Source organism: Equus przewalskii, chromosome 26 (assembly GCF_037783145.1).
Source record: "Equus przewalskii isolate Varuska chromosome 26, EquPr2, whole genome shotgun sequence".
In the NCBI taxonomy this organism is placed as follows: domain Eukaryota; kingdom Metazoa; phylum Chordata; class Mammalia; order Perissodactyla; family Equidae; genus Equus; species Equus przewalskii.
Window position 1 is genome coordinate 20,860,857 of NC_091856.1, and position 27,273 is coordinate 20,888,129.

General features: G+C 41.8%; 1 protein-coding gene across 7 annotated transcripts in view; it reads right to left on the minus strand.

Moving 5' to 3' along the window:
• Positions 1–27,273, minus strand: part of ASTN2 (astrotactin 2) — an 827,990-nt gene that overhangs the window by 136,580 nt on the left and 664,137 nt on the right. For all 7 annotated transcript variants that reach the window (XM_070596244.1, XM_070596246.1, XM_070596242.1 and 4 more), the window contains 2 exons: positions 10,890–11,023; positions 9,191–9,339 (listed from right to left, as the gene is read on the minus strand). In XM_070596244.1, coding sequence (XP_070452345.1) covers positions 9,191–9,339; positions 10,890–11,023 — 283 coding nt within the window. The remainder of the gene's footprint in view (positions 1–9,190; positions 9,340–10,889; positions 11,024–27,273) is intronic.

The window sequence follows — 27,273 nt, forward strand, 5'->3', positions numbered from 1 at the left end:
AAGGTAACTTTTCTTCTCTTGGCATCTACAATGGGCGGCTGCTACTAAGGTTGAGTAAGACAACAGATGATAGCAGGGAGGAAGTGAGATCTGAAGAACAGTCTTTTCAGCCAGAGGGTGAGCTCCACATGGGGTACCGGTAGTCTTGAGTATGATGGGTTGATCAGTATGATTAATTACTGGAACTAGAATCTCAAATAATTGTCTCATTTCCTCTAGATAGCCTTTACTACCTCCACTTGACTGAGTTAGAAGCCTGTATTCTGTGCTTTTACAGCATCTGAATTATCTTAACACCTATCATGCTATAGGGTAATTTCTTGCTAAGTGTGTCTCTTTCCTAGTAGACTATATGCTCCAAGAGGGCAGGAATCGTGCCTGTCTTGTTACTATTCCATGCCCATGATATGTTTTACAGTGTCTGGTCCATAGTAATACCTCAATATACATTTATGGGATGAACAAGTCTGCTTTGTGAACTGTAAAAAACTCTGTGATACAGAAGGCAGGCTGGGTGGCATGGGGGGATGGAGAGAATTAAGACCCTCCAAGGACCTTTTCCCTTTGGAGGTCCTTGACTTTAGAAACTTCTCACTCAAAGAGTAGCTGGAGTGACAGAAATATTTTCTGAGGACCTAATATCAGTTCCAGATGTTTGCAGTCATGTTGGATTGTACCTCACCCTGTAAAACATATTTCCTTCACTGCCACCCTCCCCCTCCATGCTAGCTGAGGGAGTGGGGCCCAGTCTCCAATGACATCACCTCCCTCAAGCTGGTCCAGGGCAGGCAGACAACAGGCGAGTGAGGGCCCCTCTAGCTTCTCAGACAAAGGGTATGGCTCAGCCATGGCCTGCGTTGCTTGAGGAGCTATGAGTAATGTCGACAATATTTCATAAACAACTCCAATGTAATTGCTCCGTCACAGCCGCTGCTGCCACCATCCTCGCAGCTACCAGAAGTGGGGCCTTGCTGCCCCTTGAGTTATTCCCCACACAAATTCACTTCTATAAGTTCTCCTCATCCCTTGAGAAGATCTTCAGTCTAAGGTCAAAGATGGGATGGTGTTTGTAGGGGGAGAGTGTGTGTTTTTGGCCATAGATTACACTTAATGGAAACAGGAAGGGAGTGGATATAGATTGGGGTCGGGGATGGATGGAGACGTCTTCTGACCATTCTGGACATTACCCTTGACCCAGATCTAGACGAATCTAGATGAATAGTTTAGACACAAGCCAGCTTGGAGAGACAAAGACAAGAAAATATAGGCTGAGACATAGGTAGAAGGGGACAAGAAGTGAAAAAGACAAAAGAAGAGGCAGAGGGAAGGATATCAAGAGGAGACAGAAAGAAAGAGAAAAAAAGAAGGAAGGAGAGAGAGAGTCAGGAAAAAGTAAACATAGGAGGAAACAGAAACAAGAGTTAAGAGTTGGCAGGAGGGGAGCGTGGTACCAATCATCTGGGGAATGGTTCAGTAGGCTCCCAGATGCCAGGACAGAAAGGGGCACTGAACAGCTCCAGATGTTGCTGCCTTTCATGAGAAGGTGTAGGGGGATGGTGGAGAGGGTCTGCTGCCTCTGTGGGTGTCAACAGAGCCAGCCGGCCCTCCAGCCCTGAACCAAACAAGCTGAAGCTGAGAATCCCATGGAGAGAAAGAGAAGTCTCTGATTTTTAAAGGTTAAAAAATAAATTCCATCAGTTGACCACAGAAAATGCAGGGGAGTGTGGTGAGAGATTATAAAATTGGGTGAGGTCACTCCTTGTCTTCATTCTTCTGATCCTTACCTTGAGGAAGCTGGATTTAATGCTTAAGGTCCTTCTACTCTGAACCTTTGGGATTCTCAGAAGATGGCATATTGGAAAGCAGACAAAGAGGCAATGAGTCCAAGGGGCTACATTTCCTATAAGGTCAGAGTCCTTCAACTCCCATCAGGTGGCTAGAGACTCCCACCTGCTCAGACACACAAATGCCCTATATCACCTAATTTTCATCTGCCTCTTGGTTTATTCTTGGCAAGAGCAAAGCACACCAGAGGTAATATGGACTGGTGGAAAGATGTTTGGACTTGGTGGGAGGGTAGGTAAAGAAACCAGAGCCCCTACTGTAGCTCCAACTCTACCACTAACTCATCATGTGTATAACCTCCAGACAAGTCCCTCCCCTTCCTCAGCTTTTTCCCTGTAAGTCAAACGGCAGATTTGGATTCATTAAATCTGCTTGTGCCTCAGCCACCCCCTCTCATTCCCACCCCTCCTGCGCCTACCCCTGCCCAAGAGGCTGAAACCCATGCCAATTGCTCTGATGAGGCCATGCGGGAGAACCAGACGTCTGTTTTTAATATTGATGACAGATTAGTGTGTGGGGAATTCAGCCACCCCCCATAACAAGCCCCATTTCTGCTCATAACAACTGAAACTGGAGGCTACTTATTCTTGGCTTTCCTAATGGAGTCCCAGAAGTGAGAGAGCAATGGCTTCTCTGAAGGAAACAGAGAGGGCGTCAAACCCAGGGGTGAGGGGCAGGGGAAGGAGACGGAGGGAGGGTGAGCATTTCAATGGCTAGGCCAAAAGGGTGTTGAACGATGGCAGCCATAAAGTGTGCATGGATGCGTGTGTGTGAGAGACAGGGTAAAAGAATGTGTATATGCATGTATATCTGTGCACACACACACGTGAGCTCATGGACAAATAAACAATTCAAGCACTGGATTCGGCTGCCGGCAAAAATCCAGTGACATCAAAGGAGAAAGCCCACATCTTCCTATTCTGGCCTTACCTGGCCAAATGTGTGAGCAATCCTAACTCTCTATCCAAAACAAGTCTTAAAGCTTATCTTAAACCTTTTCTTCCTAACATTTAATTTTCCCTTTCATTTTTTTTAATTCATGGAAATGAGAAGCAACTAAAATTTATTAGTACCGACTATGTCCCAAGAACTGTATATATTTGAACCTCAAAGTAAATTTTAAAGTAGGTGTTATTTTCCTCATTCCACAGATAGGCAAACTGAGGCCTAGAAAAGATGTTGACTGGCCCTAGATTTCTCAGTGAGGTGTGTTGGAAACTGAAAGCAGAAACTAAGTTTTCCAAAGCCCATCCTTCCTCATTAGGCTTATATCCTCTAAGATAAAACTTGATGAAGTGAACTGAAATCTGCAAATTTGGGCCAAGTTCACCTTCCAGGTGGCTGAGATGTGGTAAAGGTGGAATGAAAGCAAAGAGATGTGTTTTTTATTTCAGATATCCACCCCCAATCATCCATAGCATCAATCGATCATGACACATTTCAGAAGGCCTACTATGTACTCAGCTAGTCTCTAGGACTACATAAGATACCGTAAGACCACACAGCACTAAAAGAGTTAATGTAGAGTTGAAAAATTAAGACATGTATATGCCTACCCATATACAATTCAATTCAGTGAACACTGAACATCTATGTATGTCAGGCACTGTGGCAGAATTCCAAATTATAAAGATACAAGATTCATTATTTTGTTTATTTAAAGATAATTGCCCACTGAAAAAGTCAAGAATTGGATAGTGGGGAAAAATGAAAGGCAAGTTGCACAAGGAAGGATTAGAGGAACCTGTAAAGATGGAGGCAGATATGTCATTATCTTCAAACTTCTAAATGGCAGCAGGAAGAACAAGGAGTAATATCTTTGTGGGGTGACACCAGACCATGTAACTAAAAAGAACCAAGTTTTCCCTCTATCAAAAAAAGGAACTCTTGAATCAGGGCACTAGTTCATGGACAATCAAGGAAGAATCTTAGATTTCCATTTCTGGACTAGATGGAGAAACACGAACTAGATTTATTTATCCTACTGCTGGAAATATTAAGACATTTTTTAAAAAAGAAAAGTACAGAAAATAAGTTTTCAAACTGGAAATCAGGCAACAAAGGACAGAGATCCTGAAAGATGGAAAACACTAAAATTTCCCCAGCTTACTGTTTTTAGAGAGTTTCCAGGTCACTGTGCAGAGAGTCAGATGACTGGTAGATGCCCTAAATTGAGAAGACGGAGTTCTCAGTCCGGGGAGACCAAAGTGATTAAAGTTTATAGGAGAGAGTAATGGGGAAGAGAGAGCTGTACAAAGAGAAAATTAAAGAGATCTACAGAGGGTCCCCCTTCAACATTCAGCAGAGTGCTGACTGAGGAATGTATGTGAGGAACCTATCAACCCAAGAGGATTAAACAGAACAGTGCCCAGTCCTATATAGGGACCAGAAATAGAGCCTGTTACTATCAGTCACACTGGAAAATTTCATAATTCATGAGCCATTGTGTAGAGTACATAGAAGGGACTTGCCTCAGTAGTAGGGAATAATTAGCCCTAGACTAAACACCGTTCTGGTTCCACCTAACAAATCTTAACAGCAAGACCCAAAAGAATCAAACTGTTTCCAAGTAACATAACTGTGTCCCTGAACAGAATTGAAAAATACTTATAGGAATACAAAAATATCCAGCACCCAACAAGGCAAAAATCACAATGTCTGGCATTCAATCAAAAATTACCTGGCATGCAAAGAAGCAGGAAAATGCAACTCATAATGAAGAGAGAAGTCAATCCATTTACACTGACCCAAAACTGATAGAGATATTAGAATTAGCAAACAAGGACATTAAAACAGTTATTATAATTCTATTCCATATGTCAAAAAAGTTTAGACATGTAATATATTAACAAGATCCAAATTAAAATTCTAAAGATGAAAATTACAATATCTGAGATGCAAAATTCACTCAATAGAATTAACAAATGATTAGACTTTGCAGAAGGTATTGAAGATATAGCACTAGAAACTATCCAAAATGAAACAAAGAGAGAAGAAAGAATTTTTTTAAATGAAAACAGCACCAGTGAGATGAAGGAAAACTTCAAGTGGCCAAATACACATGTAATTGGAGTCACTGAAGAAGAAGGATGGGCAGAGAGGCAAAAATACTTTAAAAAACAATGGCCCAATTTCCCAGATGTGATAAGACTGCAAACACACAGATCCAAGAAGCTCAATGAACCTCAAGCACATTAAATAATAAAATTGCTCAAAACCAGTAATAAAGAGAAAATCTTAGAAGCAGCCAGAGAAAAAAATGATATGCACATACAGTGGGACAAATATAAGAATAAAGGCAGATTTCTCAATGTAAATAATGCAAGCAAGACAGAGGAGCAACATCTTTAAATTACTGAAAGAAAAATCTGTCAATCTAGAATTTTGCACCAAGCAATAATAGCTTATAAAGGCAAAAGAAGAAAGAATTCATCACTAACAGACCCGAAATATAAGAAATAGTAAAAGACATCTTTCAAGTAGAAGGACAATGAAACAGATGAAAATATGGATGTATGTGAAGGAATGAAGAGCATCAAAAATGGTAACTATATGGGTAAATATATAAAATTATTTTTCTTATTATGTCTTTAAAAGATAATTTACTATTTAAGGAAAAATAATAAATTATGGAACTTATAACACATATATAAGTAGAATGTATGACAATACAGCATAAAAGCTTGCAGGAGAGAAATAAAAGTATACTATTGTAAGGTTCCTATACTGTGTACGAAGCGGCATAATAGCACTTGGAGGTACACTGTGATATAGTAAATATATTTTTGGAAACCCTAAAGTAACCACTAAAATAACAAAAGAAAATTATAGCTAGTAAGTCAACAAAAGAAATAAAATGGAATCATAAAAACACTCAATCCAAAAGAAGATAGAAAGAGAGAAGAAAGGGAACAAAGAAAGATGGGTCAATAGAAAATAAATAGCAAGATGATAAACAAATCTAACCACAACAATATCACATTAAATATAAATGATCTAAACACCCTCAATTTAAAGGTAACAGTGTCAAATTGAATAAGAAAAGAAAAAAGGCCTAAATATACACAGTCTACAAGAAACACATTTTAAATATAGAGGCACAAATAATATAAAAGTAAAAGAATGGGAAATGATAGACTATCCTAACACTAATCAGAAAAAAGCTAGGGTAGTTATACTAATAGCAGACAAAGTAGATTTTAAGCAAAAATTACAAGAGGGATACAGACAACAATTTTGCAATGATAAGGGATCAATTCATCAAGAGGGTATAACATTTTTAAACGTTTATGCACTTAATAACAGAGCTTCAAAATAAAGGAAGTAAAACTTGATAGAACTATAAGGAGAAATAGACAAATCCACAATTATTGTCAGAAGTTTCTCTGACAATACCATTCTCTCAAGTATTGACACAACAAGAAGACAGAAAATCAGACAGGATTTAGAAGACTCAAACAACACAATCAACCAATTTGATCTAATTGGCATTTATAGAACACCCCATCCATAAACAGAAGAATGTACATCCTTTTAAAATGGACACTGAAAATAATGATAGATCATATTCTGAGCCATAAAACCACTCTTAATGCATGTAAAATTATTAAAGCCATAAAAAGTACATTCTCTGATATAGTGTAATCAAATTAAAGTTCAATAACACAAAGATATCCGAAAAATCCCCAAATATTTAGAAACTAAGTAACATGTTCTAAAGAACCCATGGGTCAAAGAAGAAAACAAAAAGGAAATTAGAAAGTATTTTGAACTGAATGAAAATGAAAACACAGTTTATCAAAAGTCTGTGGTAAGCCACTAAAGCAGTAGTTAGGGGGAATACTTATATTACAAAAAAAATTCAAATCAATAACCTCAGCTACCACCTTAAAAATCCAGAAAAAAAGAAGAGCAAACTAAATCCAAAGTACACCAAAGAAAAGAAATAACAAAGATCGGAATAGAAATCAATGAAATAGAAAACAAGAGTGAAAATAGATGAAACTCAAGTTGATTTTTTAAGAAGATAAATAAATTACATAACCCTCTAGTCAGATTGATCAGACAAAAAAGAGATGAGACAAATTACCAATATCAAGAATGAGAGAGTGATACCACTATAAATTCCATAGATATTAAAAGAATAATAACAGAATATCATTAACAACTTTTTGCCAATAAATTTTATAACTTACATGAAATGGGCAAATTCCTTGAAACACACAAGCTACCAAAGATCACTCAAGAGGTAATAGATAACATGAATAGCCCTGAAACCATTAAAGAATTAAATTAGTGGTTAAAGTCTTCTTATTAGAAAGGCTCCAAACCCAGATCACTTCACTGGTGAATTCTATTAAACAATGAAGATAGAAATAGTACCAATTCTAACCAAATTCTTTCAAAAACCTGAAAAGGAGGAAATATTTTGCAATTCATTTTGTGAGGTCAGAATTACCCAGATAGCAAAACAGACAAAAATATTACAAGAAAAGAAAACTACAGATCAAAATCCCTCACGATCACAGATGCAAAAATTCTGAACAAAATTTTAACACATCAAATCCAAAAATATATAAAAGAGATAATGCATCATGACCACGTGGGATTTATTTATTCCAGGAATGCAATGTTGTTTTATCATTTGAAAATCCATCAATGTAATTCACCATAACAACAAACCAAGAAACATAAACTATATGATCACTTCAGTAGACACAGAAAATTCATCATCCATTTATAATTAAAACAAAATGAAACAAAACAAAAATCTCTCAGCAAACTAGCAGTCAGTCCTTCACTATTAAGTATGATGTTACATGAAGAATGAGCACTGTGCTGGGAGCAAGACAGACCTCATTGTATAGCCTGTCTCTACTAGGTACTGGGTGTGGGACTTTGAGAAAGTCACACATCTCTCTGAGATTCACTTACTTCATCTATAAAACAAGGTTGGTCATCACTCGGAGACTGATGTTAGCAAAATGGCAACATAGGAATTTCTAGCACTTGTCCCCCATCCCATCCGCCGGAGAAAAATCAATTTGAACAACTATCCATGCACAAAAATACCTTCACAAAAACTAAGCTTCCTAGGTGAGGGATTATAACACCTGAGTAAAGCACAAAAACAAGAAAAGATGCACTGAGGAGGGTGGGAAAGATAGATTCATTCCCCTAATCTCTCCTCCAAGCCTGGGCAGCCCAACACAGAGAGAGAAATCCTCCCTGTGGAGGGAGAGAGAAATGAGCACCTGACTTCACTATGGACGCCAGAGCTACCCAGACTCAGCACCAGGCTGACTTCCATGGCTGTAGGTGGCTCCCAGCAAGCTCCTGTGAACCCAGGCGCCTAGCTCACCCTAGAAGCTGCTGGCTCCAGGGGCCTAGCAGCTCTTGTGGTGCCAGCAGCTTCCAAGGCACCAGGCTATGGGTGGGCTTCCACAAACCCAGGCTCCCAAACCCTCCTGGTGCCTGCCAACTTCCATGGCCCCAAATGGCCCCTGTCGCCCAAGCTCCCAATCAGCCCCCGTGAACCCAGGCTCCAGGCAAACACCCTCGAATCCAGGCTTTCAGCTGGGCGCAACACCAGGCCAACTACCACAGACCCAGGTTTTTTACCCACCCCAGCACCAGGCCAGCTCCCACGGCCCCAGGCCCCCAACACTCCAGCATCAGGCCTGGCCCCATGGCTCCAGCCTCAAGGCTGGCTTGCATGGCCCCAGGCTCCCAGCCTGCTGCAGAGCTATACAGGCCCCTACAGACCAGCCTCCAGGATGACACAGCTTCTTGGCTGGGTGAGACAGTTAGAAGGACTCAGAGAGAGCGCCCTGAGTTACAACAAAATGCAGCACTCTCAAGAGCCACTTTTCTCATCTTCTCCTGCATGCCTGAATCTTTTCCAAATCCCTCTTCCCCAGCACTAGTTAAAGATGACTATCTCAGTCCATCTCTCTAGAAAAGACAATTCCTTGAATTTCTTTCTCAGTCCCAGAGATAATATATTCACAGACCAAGGTCTTCAAAGAAGTGACCTGTAGGTCTTCCCAAGTAGAAAAGGTCAAATCCTCTTCTGAATTAACAAATCCTTTGATATATGACTCTGAGGATACAACGCAGAGAGTCAGAAATTCCTTCCAAGTACAATTTGCTCTCTTTCCCTGTTGAAAATCCTACAGAAAAGCACACAGGTGTGGGCACCAGATGACAATCACTAAACAGTGAAACCTCCCCATGCTTTCCCAGGTCAGATGACACCAAGTCTCCAAAGGCATTAGAAAATCCCAGGTTCCCTCCTCTGTCACACTATCCCAGCAAAGCGGGAAGTCCTGGGCTTTTGACTTACCTGTGTAGAGGTCCGTATCTGTATATTCATCCACTTTCTTGTGCTGCAGAATATAGTCAGAGACCTTGGTCCCAATAGCTGGCTGAACATCCACCCACTCCAAGGAGACCACGGTGCTGGAGGGCTCTACCGTTGGCGATAGCCGCAGCCTAAAGGGGGTGACAGGGAAGGTTGGTTGGTTGCCAGCCAGCATTGTCTGGGCCCCAAAAGATTCTGCAGGATTCATCCTGCACTCAAATTCTGATTCAACTCACCACCAAGCCTTTGTAGGGACTCAGGCATATACTTCTTTCAGCCTCTGTTTCCTCATCCATAAAATGCGGATAAGAAGAGCTACTTTTCGGCATCAATGTGGAATCCAGTAAATTAATCCAAGCACACAATATGTGCTCACAGAAAGTTGATCAGCTTTCCATTTGTTTAGACTATATTCTCAGTGATGCTTCATTGCCAACTAAATTGGCAATGCCTTCAAACACAGTAGCTTTCAACCCTTCTGCCATTCTCTTCAATACCCCAATAGATCAGTCAACCCTTTAATATCCTTAAATCAGTACTCCTTCACAGAGGGCAGGAATCCTGGGAAATCCTTTCATAAAGCAAGAAATAACAGAATGATTGAAGGTTAGAACTAGAAGGGCCCTTAGAGAAAGGGAGGTGCAATCCCCTCATTTCACAGATGGGGAAAGCAAGGCCCAGAAAAGGGAAATGATCTGCACAGTCACACAGCAAGTTGGGGAAAGACCATGATGGTAATGGTAACTTGGCTTGTCCCCAGCCCAGATTCTTTCTCTCTTTCCACTACACCACACTCTCTCTTCAAGGACTATCTTAGAATGTAATTCTTCTCACCCTAGAAAGGTGTTGTGGGACCCTGGTTCCCCAGTGTTGGCCCCTGCCCAGCTCTGCTGTGCTCCTCACACCACTCTCCCTCTTGATCACACTCCTCCGGTCAAGATGCCCTTCCTCAGCTTCCTCAAGTGGTGAATTTCCTGGGTTAGGGCTTTCACACGTGCTCATCCCTTTTGCCTGAGATATGATTGTTGCCCCTTGTTGATTGGCTGAGTCCTACTCGAATTCAGGTCTTTTCAGAGAGGCTTCTCTCCCCTCCACCTGGAGCATCCCCACATAATTCTCCTCATTAGCAATTTTGTTTTTCTTTCATATTTTTATTATGTACTTTTTAAAACTATATCTTCTTTTCCCATTTTTGCTTTGACATCTGTCCCCCTCACTAAACAATCAGCTCTCTAAGTGCACAGACTGTGCCTGTGTTCATTGATGAATTTCCCACTGTCTGACACATAGCATGTGTTCAAAAATTATTTGTTGAATGAATGAATGAATAAAATGAAGTATCTTAGAAAAGGTTCTACACTTTCTTTATCTTGGTCGCCCCAGTGTCCAACATAGGAACCAACAAAGCCATAGTCAGTATCCAGTAAACCTTGGCTGAATGGATGAGTGAAGGAAGTAATGATGGACTGAGTTGAATCACTAAATAGCATACATTGCAACGTCAGTGTCTACCCCTGATCCATGTTTTTGTTCCCCCAAATCTCCCTGCTGTCTTGAAGAAGGAAGCAGGCCCCAGAGATTTCAGGCATCTGGTGAGGAATCCTGGGAACAGAAGCAAGTCATGGCCTCAGTTGGTAGGACAGGGGTGTGAGTCCATGGAAAGAGGGCCATACATACGTACACTGGCTGCGGGAGGGGGCTGCAGTTGGGGAGCCCACTGGCATCAAAGGCGCTGAGGTCACACCTGCACCAGTCATCGATCACGTCCCCTTTCCCTGAGCACCAGTAGGAGCTCATCAGTGCACTCTTGAAGGCCTGGAATAAAGGAGGACAGAAGAGATGATGACAATGGTGGAAAGATTGAAAGTGAAGGTGCCCATGGCCATGATTATAGCCGACTAAAGTTTCAGAGCAGCCCTTCTAGACACAGGACACCATCTCTTGCCTAAATCCCTAGCACTCTACTACCAGGTTCTCCCATTCTGAGCCATTCTCTAGCCAGCAGCCAGAATGGTCATTGAGACAGGATAGTAACAGCATCTACTGAGAACCTCCTCGGGGCCCAGCATTCCACCTATATTAACTTATTCCATCTTCACCACCCTACACAATAGATATTATTATTATTATTATTATTATCATCATCATTTCCCATACTACAATTTGGAAAACTGAGGCACAGAGAAAGTAACTTGCCTGAGGTTCATAGTTAGTGACTGATGGAGCTGGGATCTGCTCCAAGGCAGTTTGGCTCCAGATTCTGCCTTCTTAAACAGCTTGCTACACAATTTCTTGTAGAAGTTTGACCATATCACCTCCCTGCTGAGAAACCTTCAGAAGCTCCTCATGGCCCTCAGGATAAAGTCCAAGCTCCTTGCTCTAGCTCCTGACTACCTCCCCAGTCTCATCTCACACCGCTCTTCTGATTTTCCTTTCCTGCCATCATCCATCCTCAGGCAACCACTAACATTTCCACCAACAGTGAGCTCCTACTTATGAAAAATGTGCTTTAAATCAGGAGAGAGCAGTGTTTCTGTAAAGGGCTAGACAGTAAATATTATCGGCTTTGCAGCCAAGCTGTCTCTGCTACAATTACTTAACTCTGTTTTTGTAGTGTGAAAGTGACATAGACAACACTTTAAATGAATGGGCATGATTGTGTTCCTATAAAACTTTACTTGGAAAGACAGGCAGCAGGCTAGGTTTGGTCTGAGGGCCACAATTTGCTGACCCTTGCTCAAACTGAAGATTGCTACTCTATTTAATTGCAATGTGCTTCATTGCCTTTTGTTTGTTTGTTTTTAAACACATTTTATCTTCTCTGCTGGAGTATTTCCTGCACCTTGTACTCTACGTCATTTTTTTGGTTTCAAATAAAACACTCCTTTCTCTGGGAACCCTACCTTGACTTCCTCAGGCCTCGGATCATCTCCTTTTCTGGACACCGTAATGCACTAGACCACACCTACCATCACATTCCCTTGCCTGGCTCATCCAACAGATTCTGATCCCATCAAGGGCACAGGCCATGCCTTATTCACATCAGTCATCTCACGGGACTGAGCACAGTTGTCCAGTCAATAGTTATTGAATAAATGAAGGGACACTGAAAAACTGATCATTAGGCTCAGGCTCAGATGAGCTTTATGCTTTAGTAACTCCTTCTACATTGACATTTCAAAGCATTGGGGAGGCAGAATGTTTGACAGCTCTTTCTAAAACTTAGGGATTCCAGAGAACGTTGCTCTCTTAGACCTTTGCCAGGTAACAGACTACATGCTTTATTTCTTTCTTTTTCTTTTTTTGACTTTCTATGCACTTTTTTCCCCTGCCTTTTCTCCCCAAGTCCCCACAGTAGATAGTTGTATATTGTAGTTGTGGGTCCTTCTAGTTGAGGCATGTGGGACACCACTCAGCATGGCCTGACAAGCGGTGCCATGTCTGTGTCCAGGATTCGAACTGAAGAAACCCTGGGCCACCAAAGTGGAGCGCATGAACTTAACCACTTGGCCATGGAGCCAGCCCCTCTGTGCATTTTTTAAATGAAAGCTTCACACTGCTTATAACCAAGGATGCCTGATTACCCAGGTGACACTTTTTCCATCCTGCATTGTTCAAAAGATTCAAATACAGCAGGTTTGTGTAAAGTGGGCCTGGGGTCTGCCTCCTCAGCTACCCAAAACATGAATCTAGAAGGAGAATGGTATGGTATAAGCCTCCATTACATTTCTCCCTGTACCTCTGAAGAGAAGGCTCCAATGACTCCTGCCATATGTTCTTACCCACACCCTCTCCTAGGGGGTGAACAAATGATCTATTTTCCCCTGAATTAAGAGTAGTGACCCAAAGAAACAAAAAAAAGAATTATAATAAAAGCCAATGTTCATGAAGCACCTAATTACACAGAGTAAGGTGCTTTAAGGGCATTAAAAAATGTAATCCTCACAACAGTCCTGAGATAGAGACACTATGATCTTCATTTACAGATGAAAGAATTAAGATTCAGAGCAGTGGAGCCATTTTCCTAAGATCACACAACAAGTGCATGGTGGAAGTAGAATCCCATCCCAGATCTCTGTGACTCCCAAGTGAGACTCCTTTCTACTTAACCATGCAGGGCAGTGGGGTTAAGCCAAAGAAGAGTAGCCAGATTCAGTAAATAAAAATACGGGACACCCAGTTAAATTCGAATTTCAGATAAATAACAATTTTTTTAGCATAAGAACATTCCACTCAATGTTTACATATAGAGTCTGTGGGCCAGGGTCTGGCACACAGTCATAGGACCGTTCCTACTACATCTCAGAACTTACGTTGGGAACAAACGTCTGTTCTCCTACCAGCACCAGAGGGGGCACTCTCATGAGGACAGAAACCAGATGGAACAGCATGAGGTCATACTGACGGAAAGACCTTTTTCTCCCTCCATTTGCAGGTTCTCCCTTACTGAAATTAATGTGCACGACTACCCATGGCTTGAGATTCTGTAACATCTCCAGCCAAGCTAAGGACTTAATTATCGTAATGGTGAAATCCAGGGCCATGGGTGAAAGTGACACAGATGGTAAGAGATGGCCTTGGACATCAGCAAGGGGAGGAGAGGGAACATCCTGTTTTGGTTGTGTATGTGTTTTTATTTTTGTGTGCGTGCGTGTATGCGTATGTGGGTGTATGTGTGTGCGTGTGGTTTTTGTAATCAATAGTCACTTGAGCTTGTGGAAAACAAAACAGGAAATCTCTCTGGACTTTGTGAGTTTCACCATCCAAGCAGCTCTTGGGAAGAAATCCTGCCTGTGAGTCTCCTATGAGCCACTGGCTCTTTCCCAAACCCTGAGGAACAGAACGGGGACTGGTGCAGTGGCCAGGCAAACCCTGGACAGCACACAGATACACCCCGATAGAAGGCCTACATCAAACAGGGAGCCCTCGCAAGGCAGCAGAAGCCAGCACTGTGTCAGCGCAGGATCACTCTTTCCTTACTTCTGCAGTCCTTGCAACACTCCATCCGGAATCCAGTTAGATCCCAGGAGAAAAGAATCATAGAATGTTCCAGCTTCAAGGGACTCTCTAAATCATCTAATCTAATCCCTTTTACAGATGCAGATACAGTGGCCTGGAAAGGCTAGCTGGCTGGTCCAAGGTGATAGAGCAACTTTGTGATGGAATGACTCTGTTCTTCCATTTAACCTCAAAATTACCCTTTGAGATGGGTGTCCTATCCCTATTCACAGATACATGGAGGAGCAGGGACTTTAAGTGAAGTTCGTCTGAATCCTGGCACTCTTGACTTTCCCAGGTCACATCGGAACAATAAATGCCAAGATTTCATCCAAAACATCCTTTTCAGCTGCTCTGCTTGGATCACGCGGCGTCTGTGTTGTTTGTGTGTGTGTGTGTGTGTGTGTCCTCAGAGGAAAATGAAACCTTACACTGGAGGCATTGTTGACTCCTGGCTTTTGAGTAAGTGAAGGGACTTAAGAAACAAATCCTGTACTTAATACGAGGGCTAAGGGCTAGATTTGCATGGCCATTGGTTTTCATAACAAAGAAGGTTTGCATTTCCACTACTTGTAAATACTTCCAACTTCTGGCTAATTAGCTAGCAAACCAAGCTGGGCAGAAGGAGAAAACAGCCACAAAAATGTTAAGCAATCAAAATAAACTAGGATTTATTCCTGACTCTGTTGTTACTTTCCTATTTGAACTTGCATAAGCTATTGCTCTTTTCAAGCCTCGCTTTCCCCATCTGTAAAGTGAAGATGCAGAAGATATATTTTTGAAGGTTTAATTAAGTTCAATAAACATTCACTGAATTTCTTACCCCATACCACGTGCCATCTAGATGCTAAGAAAGGAGATGATCAAGGCCCAGTCACTAACTTCAAAGGACTCATAGTTTAATGGTGAAGACACACACAAACAATTACAATTAATATGGTTCAAATGCTATGAAGTAATATACACAGGAGGGTGTGGGAATACAAAGGAAGGGGCCCTTCGAGCTCTAAAAATTTTGACAATGTCTTAAGAATCTTAAATTTTAAGTAAACACTCCGTATTTGATTAAGTTTCTTGGGACCATCTATATAGAATGTCACTAAGCCAGTGAATTAAATTCCATACTTACAATGTCTGTATTTTTTTACACTGTAACTTATACTCAGGGGCTGATATCAAGTCTGTTACTTTTTATATTAAGATGGTTTTGGTTTGTATAACAAAAAAGATGCCCTGAAGTCCTCACTCAAAGCTTATTGGATTTTGTTATCTTCACGGTACTAATAAGCTTGGTCCTGTGGTTGCCTAGTCCATACCAACTGAGGAGGTGAAAGCTGTCTAGAGAGAAAATAATAGATTAGCTTTTTCTCCCAGCTCCCTTTTAGTGCCTACATAAGTCAGCCAATATTCCTTAAATTGAATTGAAAGTTCACATTGAATGCTAAATGAAACAAACCAGTTTATAAATGATAAAAGCAAAAAAAAGAAATATGTGTGTGTGTGATGTTATTCTTCCTCAAGATTACTTGTATTTCCCATGTCAGTGAATAGCACCGCCATCAATTTAGTGCCTCCAGTCAGAAACAAGGGGTCAACCCTCCCTCTACCTCATAACATATCTCAAAACCAACTTCTCTTCCCTGGTCCCACTGCTGTCTCCCTGGCGCAAGTTAGTAATGTCTCATCTCTAGGCAATTGTCATAGCCTCTGGACTGGCCTTTCAGCTCCAATGTCACCTTTTCTAGCACATCGTTCATAGCTTTCTAGAACATCACTGCTTATTCTGCCCCCTTGTTTAGACCCCTTCAAAAGTTCCACTACCTTCTGGTTAAAGTCGCCACTTCTTAACCTGACATTCAAATTCCTTTGTTGTTCAACTGTAGCTCTTCTTTCATCTTCTCGCCACTGCTCCTAGTCTATGATCCAGTACATACTGACTTCCTAGAGTGGTGCACTGTTTCATACCAAGCATTTTCTCATGTTGTGACTTTGGTCTGAAATTCCCTTTCCTCACTTCTTTCTTCTTGCTGAGCTCCTAGAAACTTTCCCTGTCAACCAGGACCCTACCACACTTGAGATATTTTGTCTCTCCCTCCCTCCTCTCATTCAGCTTTTTCACATTTCACATTTCCTTGCAATTTGTGTGTTTATGTGTCCTTGCTTATAAGACTGTGAACTCCTCCAGGCCAAGGTTATTATTCATCTCTGTGTTCACAGTGCCAAGAAAAAGAGTCAACACATAATAAAGTCCCAGAAATATGTGTTAAATTCCATGGATATGTAACAGGATGCTCTGCCAGAGATTAAACTTGTATACTTGCTATTGTTTTTTGCTTCTTGCAAAAGAGATGACAGAAATGCAATTGGTCACCATAAAAAAACCTAAATTTCCTTGAAGCCATTGAAGGGGATTGCTGTGGGTATGGAAGTAGAATTCCTTTTGGAGACATTTACAATTACTGCTTGGAGGAGAATAGGTTGATAGCTTTTTGCCCAGGGAGTACTTGGTCTAAAATAAGAAGCTTCTAGATCCCCAGAGAGGGATGTGAAGAAGGGACTGTAGTTGCCATCCTAGCTTGGTAGGGAGACTAATTTCTAAGCCCATGCCGACCACATGTTTGATTGGTCAGGAGGGACTGGGTTGGTGAACATAGAAGGGATTGAAGAGGACATCATAGCAGTGCTTGTACAGAGGCAGAAACAGTGATTCCTAGCCCGGCCTGGACTTCTGGGACAGGACCTACCTGGGCCATCTACCATTCACTCATCAGCACACCTCCTAATAGCGGCTGCAGGAGATGCCAATCACTCATTTCCCTAGTAGTTATAGGAGCTGGAGACCAGGGACTAGAGCCCCCATTCTTTGCAAATGGAATAAGAAATGCCTGTGGTCCTGATAGTGAGATTAACTGGTCATCTTGTTACCAATCGTGACTGCATAATTAAGCAGCATGTTTGAGAACACATGTGGGAAGAGAAGTGGGTGATGTTAGTTGACTCACGTTTTCTTATTATCAAACAGGGGAGGAAGGCAGGCGTAATGACTTTAAAACATGACCCTAAATATCTCTGACATTTCCCTCATCATGAAGTGGGATCCGGGTGCCTCCTCTTGAGTCTGGGCTCCTTGATTGCTTGACCAAAAGAAGTGTTACTGCTTCAATTTCTGGGCCCAGGCCTTAAGAAATTGGCAGCTTCTACATCATGTCTCTTGGGATACTCACTCTTGGAACCCAATCACCATGCTGTGAGGAAGCACAGACCACATGGTGAGGCCACAGTGTAGGTATTCCAGCAATAGACTGAGCTGAGGTCCCAGTCAACAGCCAGGTTCATCTGCCAGACATGTGAGTAGGGAAGCCTTTGAGATGACTCCAGCCATAGCCACCAGTTGACTGCAGCCACAAAAGAGAGCCGCAGTAAGAAGCACCAGCTCAGCCCAGTCAACCCCCAGAGCCACTAGTGAGAATAATAACATGATCATTGTTGTTTTAAGCCACCGATTTTTGGGATTACCCAGCAATAAATAACTGGAACAGCAGGTAATTTACCTCTGAACAATTCTGAAATATTGCTCAGAGGAAGTGGGAACTAGGGAGCAGCTGAGCAAAGAGAATAAAAAACCTCAAACTACATACATATCCCAGGAGCTGGAGGGCTCTGAAGTGAATACACGCAGACTCATTGTCACAGGTCCCTGGCATTTCAGATCTAGAAGAGTCCTGAAAAGTCATACTGACACTCATGACTTCGCAGACAGAGACGCCCAAGGAGGGGACGGGACTTGTCCAAGTTTACACCACAAGAATTTGCCAGAAAATAAACTAAGTTTTTCATTTCAACTAACATTCCCTAAACAAGGCCACCTACCTTTCGAGCTGGGTCCAAGCCACTAATCTGCTATGCGGTTGGGCAGGAAACAAATACATTAACAACATTTACCGAGTGTGTGCCAAGCATTTTAAAACACGTTATCTCATTCAATCCTGTCAACAGCGTTATGAGACAAATTCGGCTGTTAACCATGCCTGTTTTACAGATAAGGAAACTGAGGTTTGAAGGGTGAAGACCCTGTTCAATGTTACCCAGCTAAAAAGAGGTAGAAAAAGAACCCGAACTCAGGTCATTTGACCCTGAAGCCCATTCTCTAAGCTACCCCCATCATGAGCAATATTCTCACTAACTAGGATTCTCACTAGGATATGAGAAATAGCACTTAATATTTCTTGAGAGCTTACTACAAGCCAGGCCTGTTCTAAATGCTTTACATGTATTCTTCCACAAGAACCCTAAGTATTTTAGATATACTAACTCATTTAATTTTCCCAACAACCTGAGAGGTAGGTACGATTATTAAGTCCATTTTACATTTGCGCCCAAGGTTATAGAGCTAGTAAGTGGCACAGCCAGGATTTGAACCCAGAAAGTCTGGCTCTAGAGCCTGTGCTCTGAAATATAAAGCATCCAAATACACACTGATGGAGGCAATCCATTTTTTAAAAACGTTATTTATATTCCCAGTCCCCCTCATCTTTAGCATATATTGAGACCTTTCACTGTACTGATGGAAATGAGCCAATGAAAAACGCCATAGGTAACTGCCATTTTCGTAAGTCAAATGTCAGCAACTTCATATGGTTCAATGTAATAGAAACTGCAAGAGTGAATAAAATCCAACAGGAAGAGGATACAGAGCATGAAAAGAGGAAAGCGCCTAAGTCAGGGGAAGTCCAGAGAACTCTTTACATTTTCTGACTAACTTGCTGTGTGACCTCAGTAAGTCCCTTATCCTCTCCTGTAACTTCTTCAGCTTGGACATTCTGACCATAACACTGCTGATTCTGATCATTTTCTCATTCGTGTCCTGGATTTTGCTTTTTCTTAAAGCTGCCCATGATTTTCCCATCTCCTTGAAAACTTACCATACTAGGTATACTGTCTGGAACCCTTTAAAACTTTCTGCCAGCAGGCAGAAATATGGAGACAGTAAAAAGATCAGTGGTTGGCACGAATAAGGGGGAGGGGAGAGATGAATAAGTGGAGCACAGAGGATTCCAGGGTAATGAAAGCATTCTGCACGATGCTGTCACGGTGGACACATTTCATTATGTGTTTGAGAAAACTCACAGAATGCACAGCAAGAGTGAGGCCTAACGTAAACTATGGACTTTGGGTGATGATGATGACGTGTCAGTGTAGGACCATCAATTGTCACATATGTACCACTCTGGAGTGGGATGTTGATAGTGCAGGAGGCTTGGTGTGTATGGGGAGGCAGGGGTATGTGGGAACTCCTTGTACTTTACACGGGGATGGGAATTTTGCTGGGAACCTAAAACTGCTCTACAAAATAAAGTCTATTTGAAAAACTCCTGCCAGCTAACATCCTCTCTGTAGAGGAGGTGACACAGTCAATGAGCACACTATTGATGGTTTTTGAAGATAGGGTAGAGTGGGATGAAGAGAAGAGACACCTATTAAGCATCTCCTCACTCTAGGCCTGGTCTTAGGGCATCTTTCTGTTAGCTCCGATGAGCCTCCCAACAACCTGTGGATGCAGTGGCTCCCACTGTCCCCGGCAATCCTTACAGATGAGCAAGTGCAGGGTCAGAGAAGAGAAGATACTGGCTCAGGGTGCCCCACACAGAACACAGTAGAGCAAAGGGTCTCTAACTCCAAATCCCAAGCTTTGCCCCCTGACCTCCCTTGCCACACCCCTCTTAATCAGCCTCTGAGTCAGATGCCCCATTCACAAGGCCACACAGTGAAGGGATACAAACTGGATGGACCCATTTCCTATATGAGAAATTATGCAGCTCAACCTATGGCTCTATAAATCACAGAAACGACACCTAATTTCCCCTGTCAGAATAAACTTCACTTTTCAAGCCATTCTCCCTGAATGCTGAGAGCCCAATAGAACAGCTTGTTAATCTGGGTGACAGGAGGAAGACATTTAGAGCCAGTCAAACCCCGCTCTTGCCACACTTACCTCTGCTACTGAAAAAATATTAGAGAAATAAATATACAACCCAGTGAGACGCTCCTGCATGGGACTCTGTCAGCTGTCTGCTTCCCAAGATGGACACAGATAAGAGGATAGGGTTAGATGATCCTGAGGCAAGGAGCTATTTTTCTTGTCAGTTCATCCCATCTTTCAGCTCCCATCCATCTCATGTAGAGAATGAAGTACTAGGTTTTAATGTGTTAAAAATAACAGCAAGCATTTCTGAGCATTTCTACATGCCACGCACAGTGCTCAGTGTTTCACATGCAAGACATTTAATTTGCACAGCAATACTATGAATTTGGCACTTCTATTACTCCCATTATATAGAGGACGAAACTGAGGCCCCAGCAAATTTGGATTCCTTTCCTACCTCACATAGCCAGTATTTGGCAGAGCAGAATTCAAACTCAAGTTGCTCAAATCCCAAAGCCTAAATGCTTAACCACTGTGAGCCAACATAATCCTCATTGCAAACTCGCATATCAGGTTGTATTGTCTCCATGCAATCTTTAAAAAAGTTGAAACTTAAAAAGGTTCAGGGCTTGTGTGATCAGGTGACTAGAAGAATGTCACAAATCTAAGCTGATTTGGAGTTAGGATTCAAATACAGGGCTGACTCCAAAGACTGAATCCTCTTTTCTGCCCTGGCTGGGAAATGGCTTTTTTTCTAAATACTGAAGACAAGTGGGAGTTGAGGTGCATGACATACTCTCAGGAGGGGACAGAGGGATCCGGGAATCTTTTTCTTGTCAGTCCCAAGTCCTTATTGGCCAGAATAACATTTCGAAGTATGTTTCCAGAGACACAAGTTCAATAGGATATTAAATGATTTTGAGTTCAGAAAAATTGGGGTGGTAGGGGAAGTCATCTCCGTGAGCAAATAAATTTGGAAAAGACCACATCAAACAAAACCAAACAGATTGCTCTACATAGAACATTTCAGAGCCATTAATATGCTAACGGTCATTGGGAAGCCCTAAGAAGGTAATATATAAAATGCACAATTTCCTAAACATATTTGTCCATGGCACTTTTTTTTTCCCATGACATCTGAGGATCTGGCACCCTGCAGAGTCTTCTCCAGGTTGTGCTAATCTAGATTCTAGGTTGGACACAAAGCCCTCTGCCAGCCAAGAGCTACTCAGAAAAGAGAGGTCATCCCAGCTCTGCTAGTAACTGTGCAACTTTGGAAAAGTCCATCTCCCTCTTTGGGACTCAGTTATCTCGTCTATAAAATGCGGGTGTTGAATGTTCTTATTGCTGAGGCCCTGACCTTCTGGCAACATCATCAGTGCAAGAAGTATGTATAGCTCCCACTGATGCTGCGCCAACTCCTGCTGAATATTCCCCAGGTATCCAGCTCAGGTGCCTGCTCTGGCTCCCTTCCAGACCAGGCCTAGGGCCTCCCTGATGACCTAAGCCCATCATCCTTGGCCTCTCTGGCCACAGATTCTGCCACTTCCCCCTGAATAGCTACGAGTCATGTGAATGCCTTTGTGCTGATGTCAGGCCTCCCAAATCTCTGCTTCTCCCTCCAGCAACACCTCTTGCCACCATCCTTTTCATATGCTATTCTTCAGTCATGCTTTCTCACCTCTAGCCTTTTACATGCTATTTCTCTCCTTGGGACACTCTTCCCCCATCTGATAATTTCCCCACTGACTAATCCATCATCTCTCAGCTTAGAGACCACCTCTTGCAGACAGCATTCCCTCACCCCCAAAGCTGGAACAGACGTCTTCCTTAGTAATACATTTCCCCCCACCTTCTCCTATAATAAAACTTATTTTACGATGTTACATTTTATTGTCTATTTCATTGCTTATCTGTCTCTCCTAATAGACTGTGTAAAAATTGATGTTGGGGCCTTGTCTGTTTTGTTTACTATTAAATCCATAGTGCCTGACAGAGAGTAAGGGCTCAGTAATTGATTAATCAATTGGTCTATCATAAATTAATTAACGTTAAGAACCCTAATCCTCCTATGTCTCTGTCCCTTCACACCCATTGGCCTTAGCTTGGAAAATCTCTCCTCTGCCCAGGGCCTCAGGATAATTCTGTGCTCTTAAGCTCTGCCATGCTCCTACTAGATGCTAACTTTACTCCTGAGACCAAGCCAAGAGATCTAAGAGCCAAAGCTCTTGACTTAAAAACCTTTCACATCCTCCTATGAAATATGGAAGGGTTTTTCAAGCTTTTCCTATAAAGCATCCCAAATATCAGAAGGGACCAATGCACAATTTCTTTGAAGTCTCTTTCTTAAATATTTATGTAAATTGTGTATTCTACTCCACAACAGACTTGGGTTGGTTTTACTATTAAATCAATAGGGTTTTTCCAAAAATTTTTCTCATAGTGTGACCACTGGACCTCTTGCCTCATTAATAACTTGAAGCACTTGTCAGGAATTCAGATTCCTTGGCCAAACTCAGACCCACTGAATCAGAATCCTGGGAGAGGTGCTTTACAATCTATGACTTAATACACGCCCAGGTGATTCTTATGGATTATCAAGTTCAAGAATCTCTGCTGTCTTTATCCTGCAGCTTTGGATATATCCTAGCATACCACAGAGTATCCCCCTGGGTTAGGGTACTCCAGTTCAAGAATAAAAATCTACAGGCTTTTAATAGATATCTTTCAGGTATCAGATACAAGGAAACCTTTGGTGGTCACATTTGAACTAAATAACCCTGTTGCTTAGGCCAAGGGTAGTTGGACCAAAACTGATTACTTGGCATAGACTGGAGCAATCAGATTCTTTCCTGGGAATTTAGATTCAAATGCTCATTGGTCTCTCCAAGTGCTTGAACTGGCAGGAGATACAAAGCTGGCTTTGACTAGGCTGTGCTTGTCATGTTGAGTTACATGCATGGAGACCAGAAAAAGGGGGAGAGAGAGCTAGTGAGAGTCAAGTGCAGAGAGAGGATAGGTTTCAAGATTATTGCTGAGAATGGCTCCCTGGATGCTGGTAGCTCAGCTGTGTTCTCTGACTTTGAGTTACATGGGAAATCACTATATCATTATAATAATTTCTCCCTTTTTTGCTTAGAAAGTTTCAGTAGGTTTCTGTTTCTTACTACTAAAAGAGCTTTGACTAAAACAAGTATAAATATTCTACTTCTTACTGGGCCCTTCATACAGTGATGCCAAACAATCTCTCTAGCCTCATATCCTACCACTGTAGCCTGTCCCAGTCCTATACACCAGCTACGTTAAACCACTTGTCATCAACTAGACAGGCAACACACTTTTATGCCACTGTGTCTTTGCATGTGGCTTTCCTCAGCCTATAATGCTTCTACCCTATCCTACCTTTGATCCATCATACTCATTATTTAAGACCCACTACGACTGCAATCTTCCCTGGAAACCCTTTTCTCATTTCGCAGCAGAATTGAAGGCCCCATTGTACCTTGGACAACACATCTATTAGTAGACTACGGTATTTTATAGAATTATTTATTTGTATGCCCTCTCCACTGAACTTTGAGTTCTTTGCCTTATTTTATCAGAAGCTCCTTTAAAAGGTCTGGCTCAAAGTATGTACTCCATAGATGTGTGTTGCATGAATAAGCGGTAAACTCTGAGGAATGGAAGACCGGGAGCTCTTTGGATGTCTAATCTATGTTATTCTAGTAGACCTGCTCAGTCATCATGGCAATAGATTGTGCTTACATTGTTCTAAACTATCTCCAGACCATTCGTCCTGCCTGTCACTGAGCTGATAGCAATTGTGAAAGTGATGAATACGAGACCAATTATGAGCAATAGGAAACATCAGTTATAACTCCAGGGAGAAAACGCAGCCATATCAGTAGCCTCATCCATCTAATCGTGAGTCATCTTCCCAAGGCATCTTGCCCTGTGACCTTGAACTGCCAAGGGCTTCTTAGTCTTGTACAAATCCAAGTTCTTCAGAGGACGGCTCCTTCTCTCAGCCTGTCTCCTACAAGGCGTTGTTCTTGGCCCACTCAGTCCTGGAAGGGGAAACCTGGATGGAATTCACACACTTTTCCTAAGGGAAGCCTTTAGCCAAGGATCCCAGCCCCACCCAGTAGACAAGACTTGCCTTCTAAGGCCTGCTGTCCTTTGACAGATAGCAACTCCTCTTCCCTGTGGTGAGAACATCTGGAGATGAGAGGCGGGTGGGAAGGTTTCAAGTGGAGGATTTGTCCAAGACTATGAAGTTTATGTCGCTAAATGCTAGCTTAAGTTAATAGTGAGTTCCTGAGTAAAGGACTGCAAAATTTCCCTTTTGTGGCCACTGGTGACCTCATTTTTCCAGTACGCCCATTTTCCCTTAGGAGGCATCTGAGGAAGGCAGTCTCTCCAGCTGGTGGGGCTTCCATGGTTGGGCCTGTGGGTGGGGGTAGGGAAAGAAAGGTCAGAGGACAGGAGGGGACACGCTTAGTCTAGACCCATACTGAGCTTATCTTTGCCTTTGAAAGGGAGCCTTAGAATCTGGCTGAGGAAGTTATGAAAAGGAAGATTTCTACCAGGTTCATGGTAGCCGCATTTCCATCATGGCAAATTGAACTCTGAGAAGTCTAGAGCCCTTAAACCAGGAAAGAATGTGACACGTGCTGGAGAGATGGCAGAATATGGAAGTTAAGAACCAAACCCTGGATTCAAATCTTAGTTTTATCACTAAGCCAACTGATAGAAGTAACTTCAACTCTCTATGCTTCACTTTCCACATGTGTAAAATGGGGATATAGTAATACCTACCTCAATAAAGAATGTTACAAGGATCATTTATAAACTGCCTAAAATAATGCCAGATCTATATGTGTATCTACACATAGACATGTATTTGATAATTAAATGAATATTGACAAATTCCTGAAGTTGAATATTCTCTAGATGGAAGTGACATAATTATTATGAATTACTGTTATTTATTATGAACATAATAAAGTTGTTACTTACAATTATTTACAGACAAAGTGACTAGGTACTAGGTATCTAGACATAGACTAGGTACATCTATGCTCAGAATTATTTTTATTCCTTTTAATAATTTTCCAATGTGGGGAAAAATATGTCACTAGAATGAACCATCAGAGACATTTAGCTTATCTTTGCCTATGGGGAAGTATGTCTCTCCTAGTTTCTGTGAAGTGACTACCCTTCTGGTCTTTTAATCAGTGGATGCCTGAAGGTAAGGCAATTGCTACTTATTGTACACCTACTCTGTGCTGGATGTTTTAATCAGAAGCAAGAGCAGAAGCAGAAGAGAGAAGGAAGAAAAAAGAGAAGAAGGGAGAGAGATGAAAAAGATGAAGGAAGAGGAAACAAGTTGCAGTTAATATGGATGAAGTTTTTAATCATACTAGGCATTGCTTAATGCTTTGCATACATAATCTTATTTAACCTAACAAAAATTCTGTGAGTTAAATCATCCTCATGTTATCCTCATTGAGATTCTGAGCAATGAAGCTATATCTCCATCGTATGTGGCAAAATGAGAATGTAAGCCTAGGTCTATCTGATTCTTGTACCTCCTTTTCTTTACATCTATCATCTTATATAATATCCTTAACCATCTTAGGAAGCAGGTCTTCTTATTATCTCCATCTTGCAGATAAGAAAATGGAGCCAGGTAGGCTAAGCCACCTGTGCAAGGCCATCCAACAAGTAAGCGTAAAATCTGGAATTCAAATCTAGATTTGGTTGACTCCAAAACTTGGGCCCTCTCAGTGATATCTCACTAAAACTCCCAAAATCTCACCGAGTCTGTCTACCTTGAATGTAACTAATACCCTCCTGAAAATGAAAAAAAAAAAAAAATAAGTAAATAAATCTATCTATCTATCCATAGAAATATACATAAGTATATATGTATAGCAATATACCTACCTAGAGGTATATATCTATAGATCTATTTTCTCCAGCTTCTTTCAAATGGATATGCACATTTGAGAAACAATAATTATTGGAGAAGCAGTATGGAGGATGGACAGAGCCTCACTAATGTATACTCCCCACTCACAAGCAGCCACCATGCTTCCCTTTCCTGAAATTCCCTCTGATTTTTGGAAGGGAAGCAATAATTTCTGGAAAAAATTCAGGTGGGGCAAAGCTAAAGCTGAAGGAGCCAAGCCCAAGTTCTTTTAAGAGTGAATTGATGCTTCTAAAAAAAGGTTGAGAAGAGGGTTTTGGATTGAGTTAACAGAAGGTCTTTGTTGAGTTTTGAGAAATGAACTTCAGTTACATTGTGGAACAGAATCCAGCTTCCAAGGGCCTGAGAAGCAACTAAGACATGAGACAGGAGCAAGAAGTTTTACTATCAAGGAAAGGTGAAGAAAAAGATAGTGACAGGAGGGACTTCTAGAATCCAAGAAAGGCTACTTGATGATAGAACAGGCTTGCCACGTCAAAGGGTACAGGACAGAGCCAACGATGAGGTAATCTCTATAGCTTCTGTGTTGAGACCATAGGTTATCGAACCATACCAACATGATGTGTTTAACCTGGTTCCATAACTCCTGGCTGTGTGACATTGATAAGAGATTTCTCCTTGTGAGCTTCAGTCTCCTTTAGCCACCCAAAAGGTATGTTTTGAATACCAACTATGTGCATGACACTGAAGATAGAAACTATTGTGACCCAGGACAAATCCAAAAATGTGGAAGCAAGAGCCCTGGATTCTACGCTTAATTCTATAGGCAAGTGAAGCAGGCTCTGTGTGTTCTAACTTCTTTCTTCATAAATCACACATCATCAAGAAGGACACAGACATGCTGGAGTTCTTTTAGAGGCTAATAACCAGGTCTGCTGGGATAGGCCTGAACCTAAGGTGAGAATCCAACTCACGTGATGAAAAACTATTGAAGGGACTGGGGATGTTTACCAGGAGATGAGAAAAGTCCAACCAAGACCTAACATGTCTTCAAGTACTGAAAGACTGTCACTTAGAACCAGGAAAGAGGAATAACTTTTACTGAGCTCTTTTTATGTGCCAAGCATGGTTGCTAAGCACCTTGCATGGATTATCATAGTTAACTTGCAAAACAATTTTATAAGGTAGACGGCATTAATCCCATTTTACTGA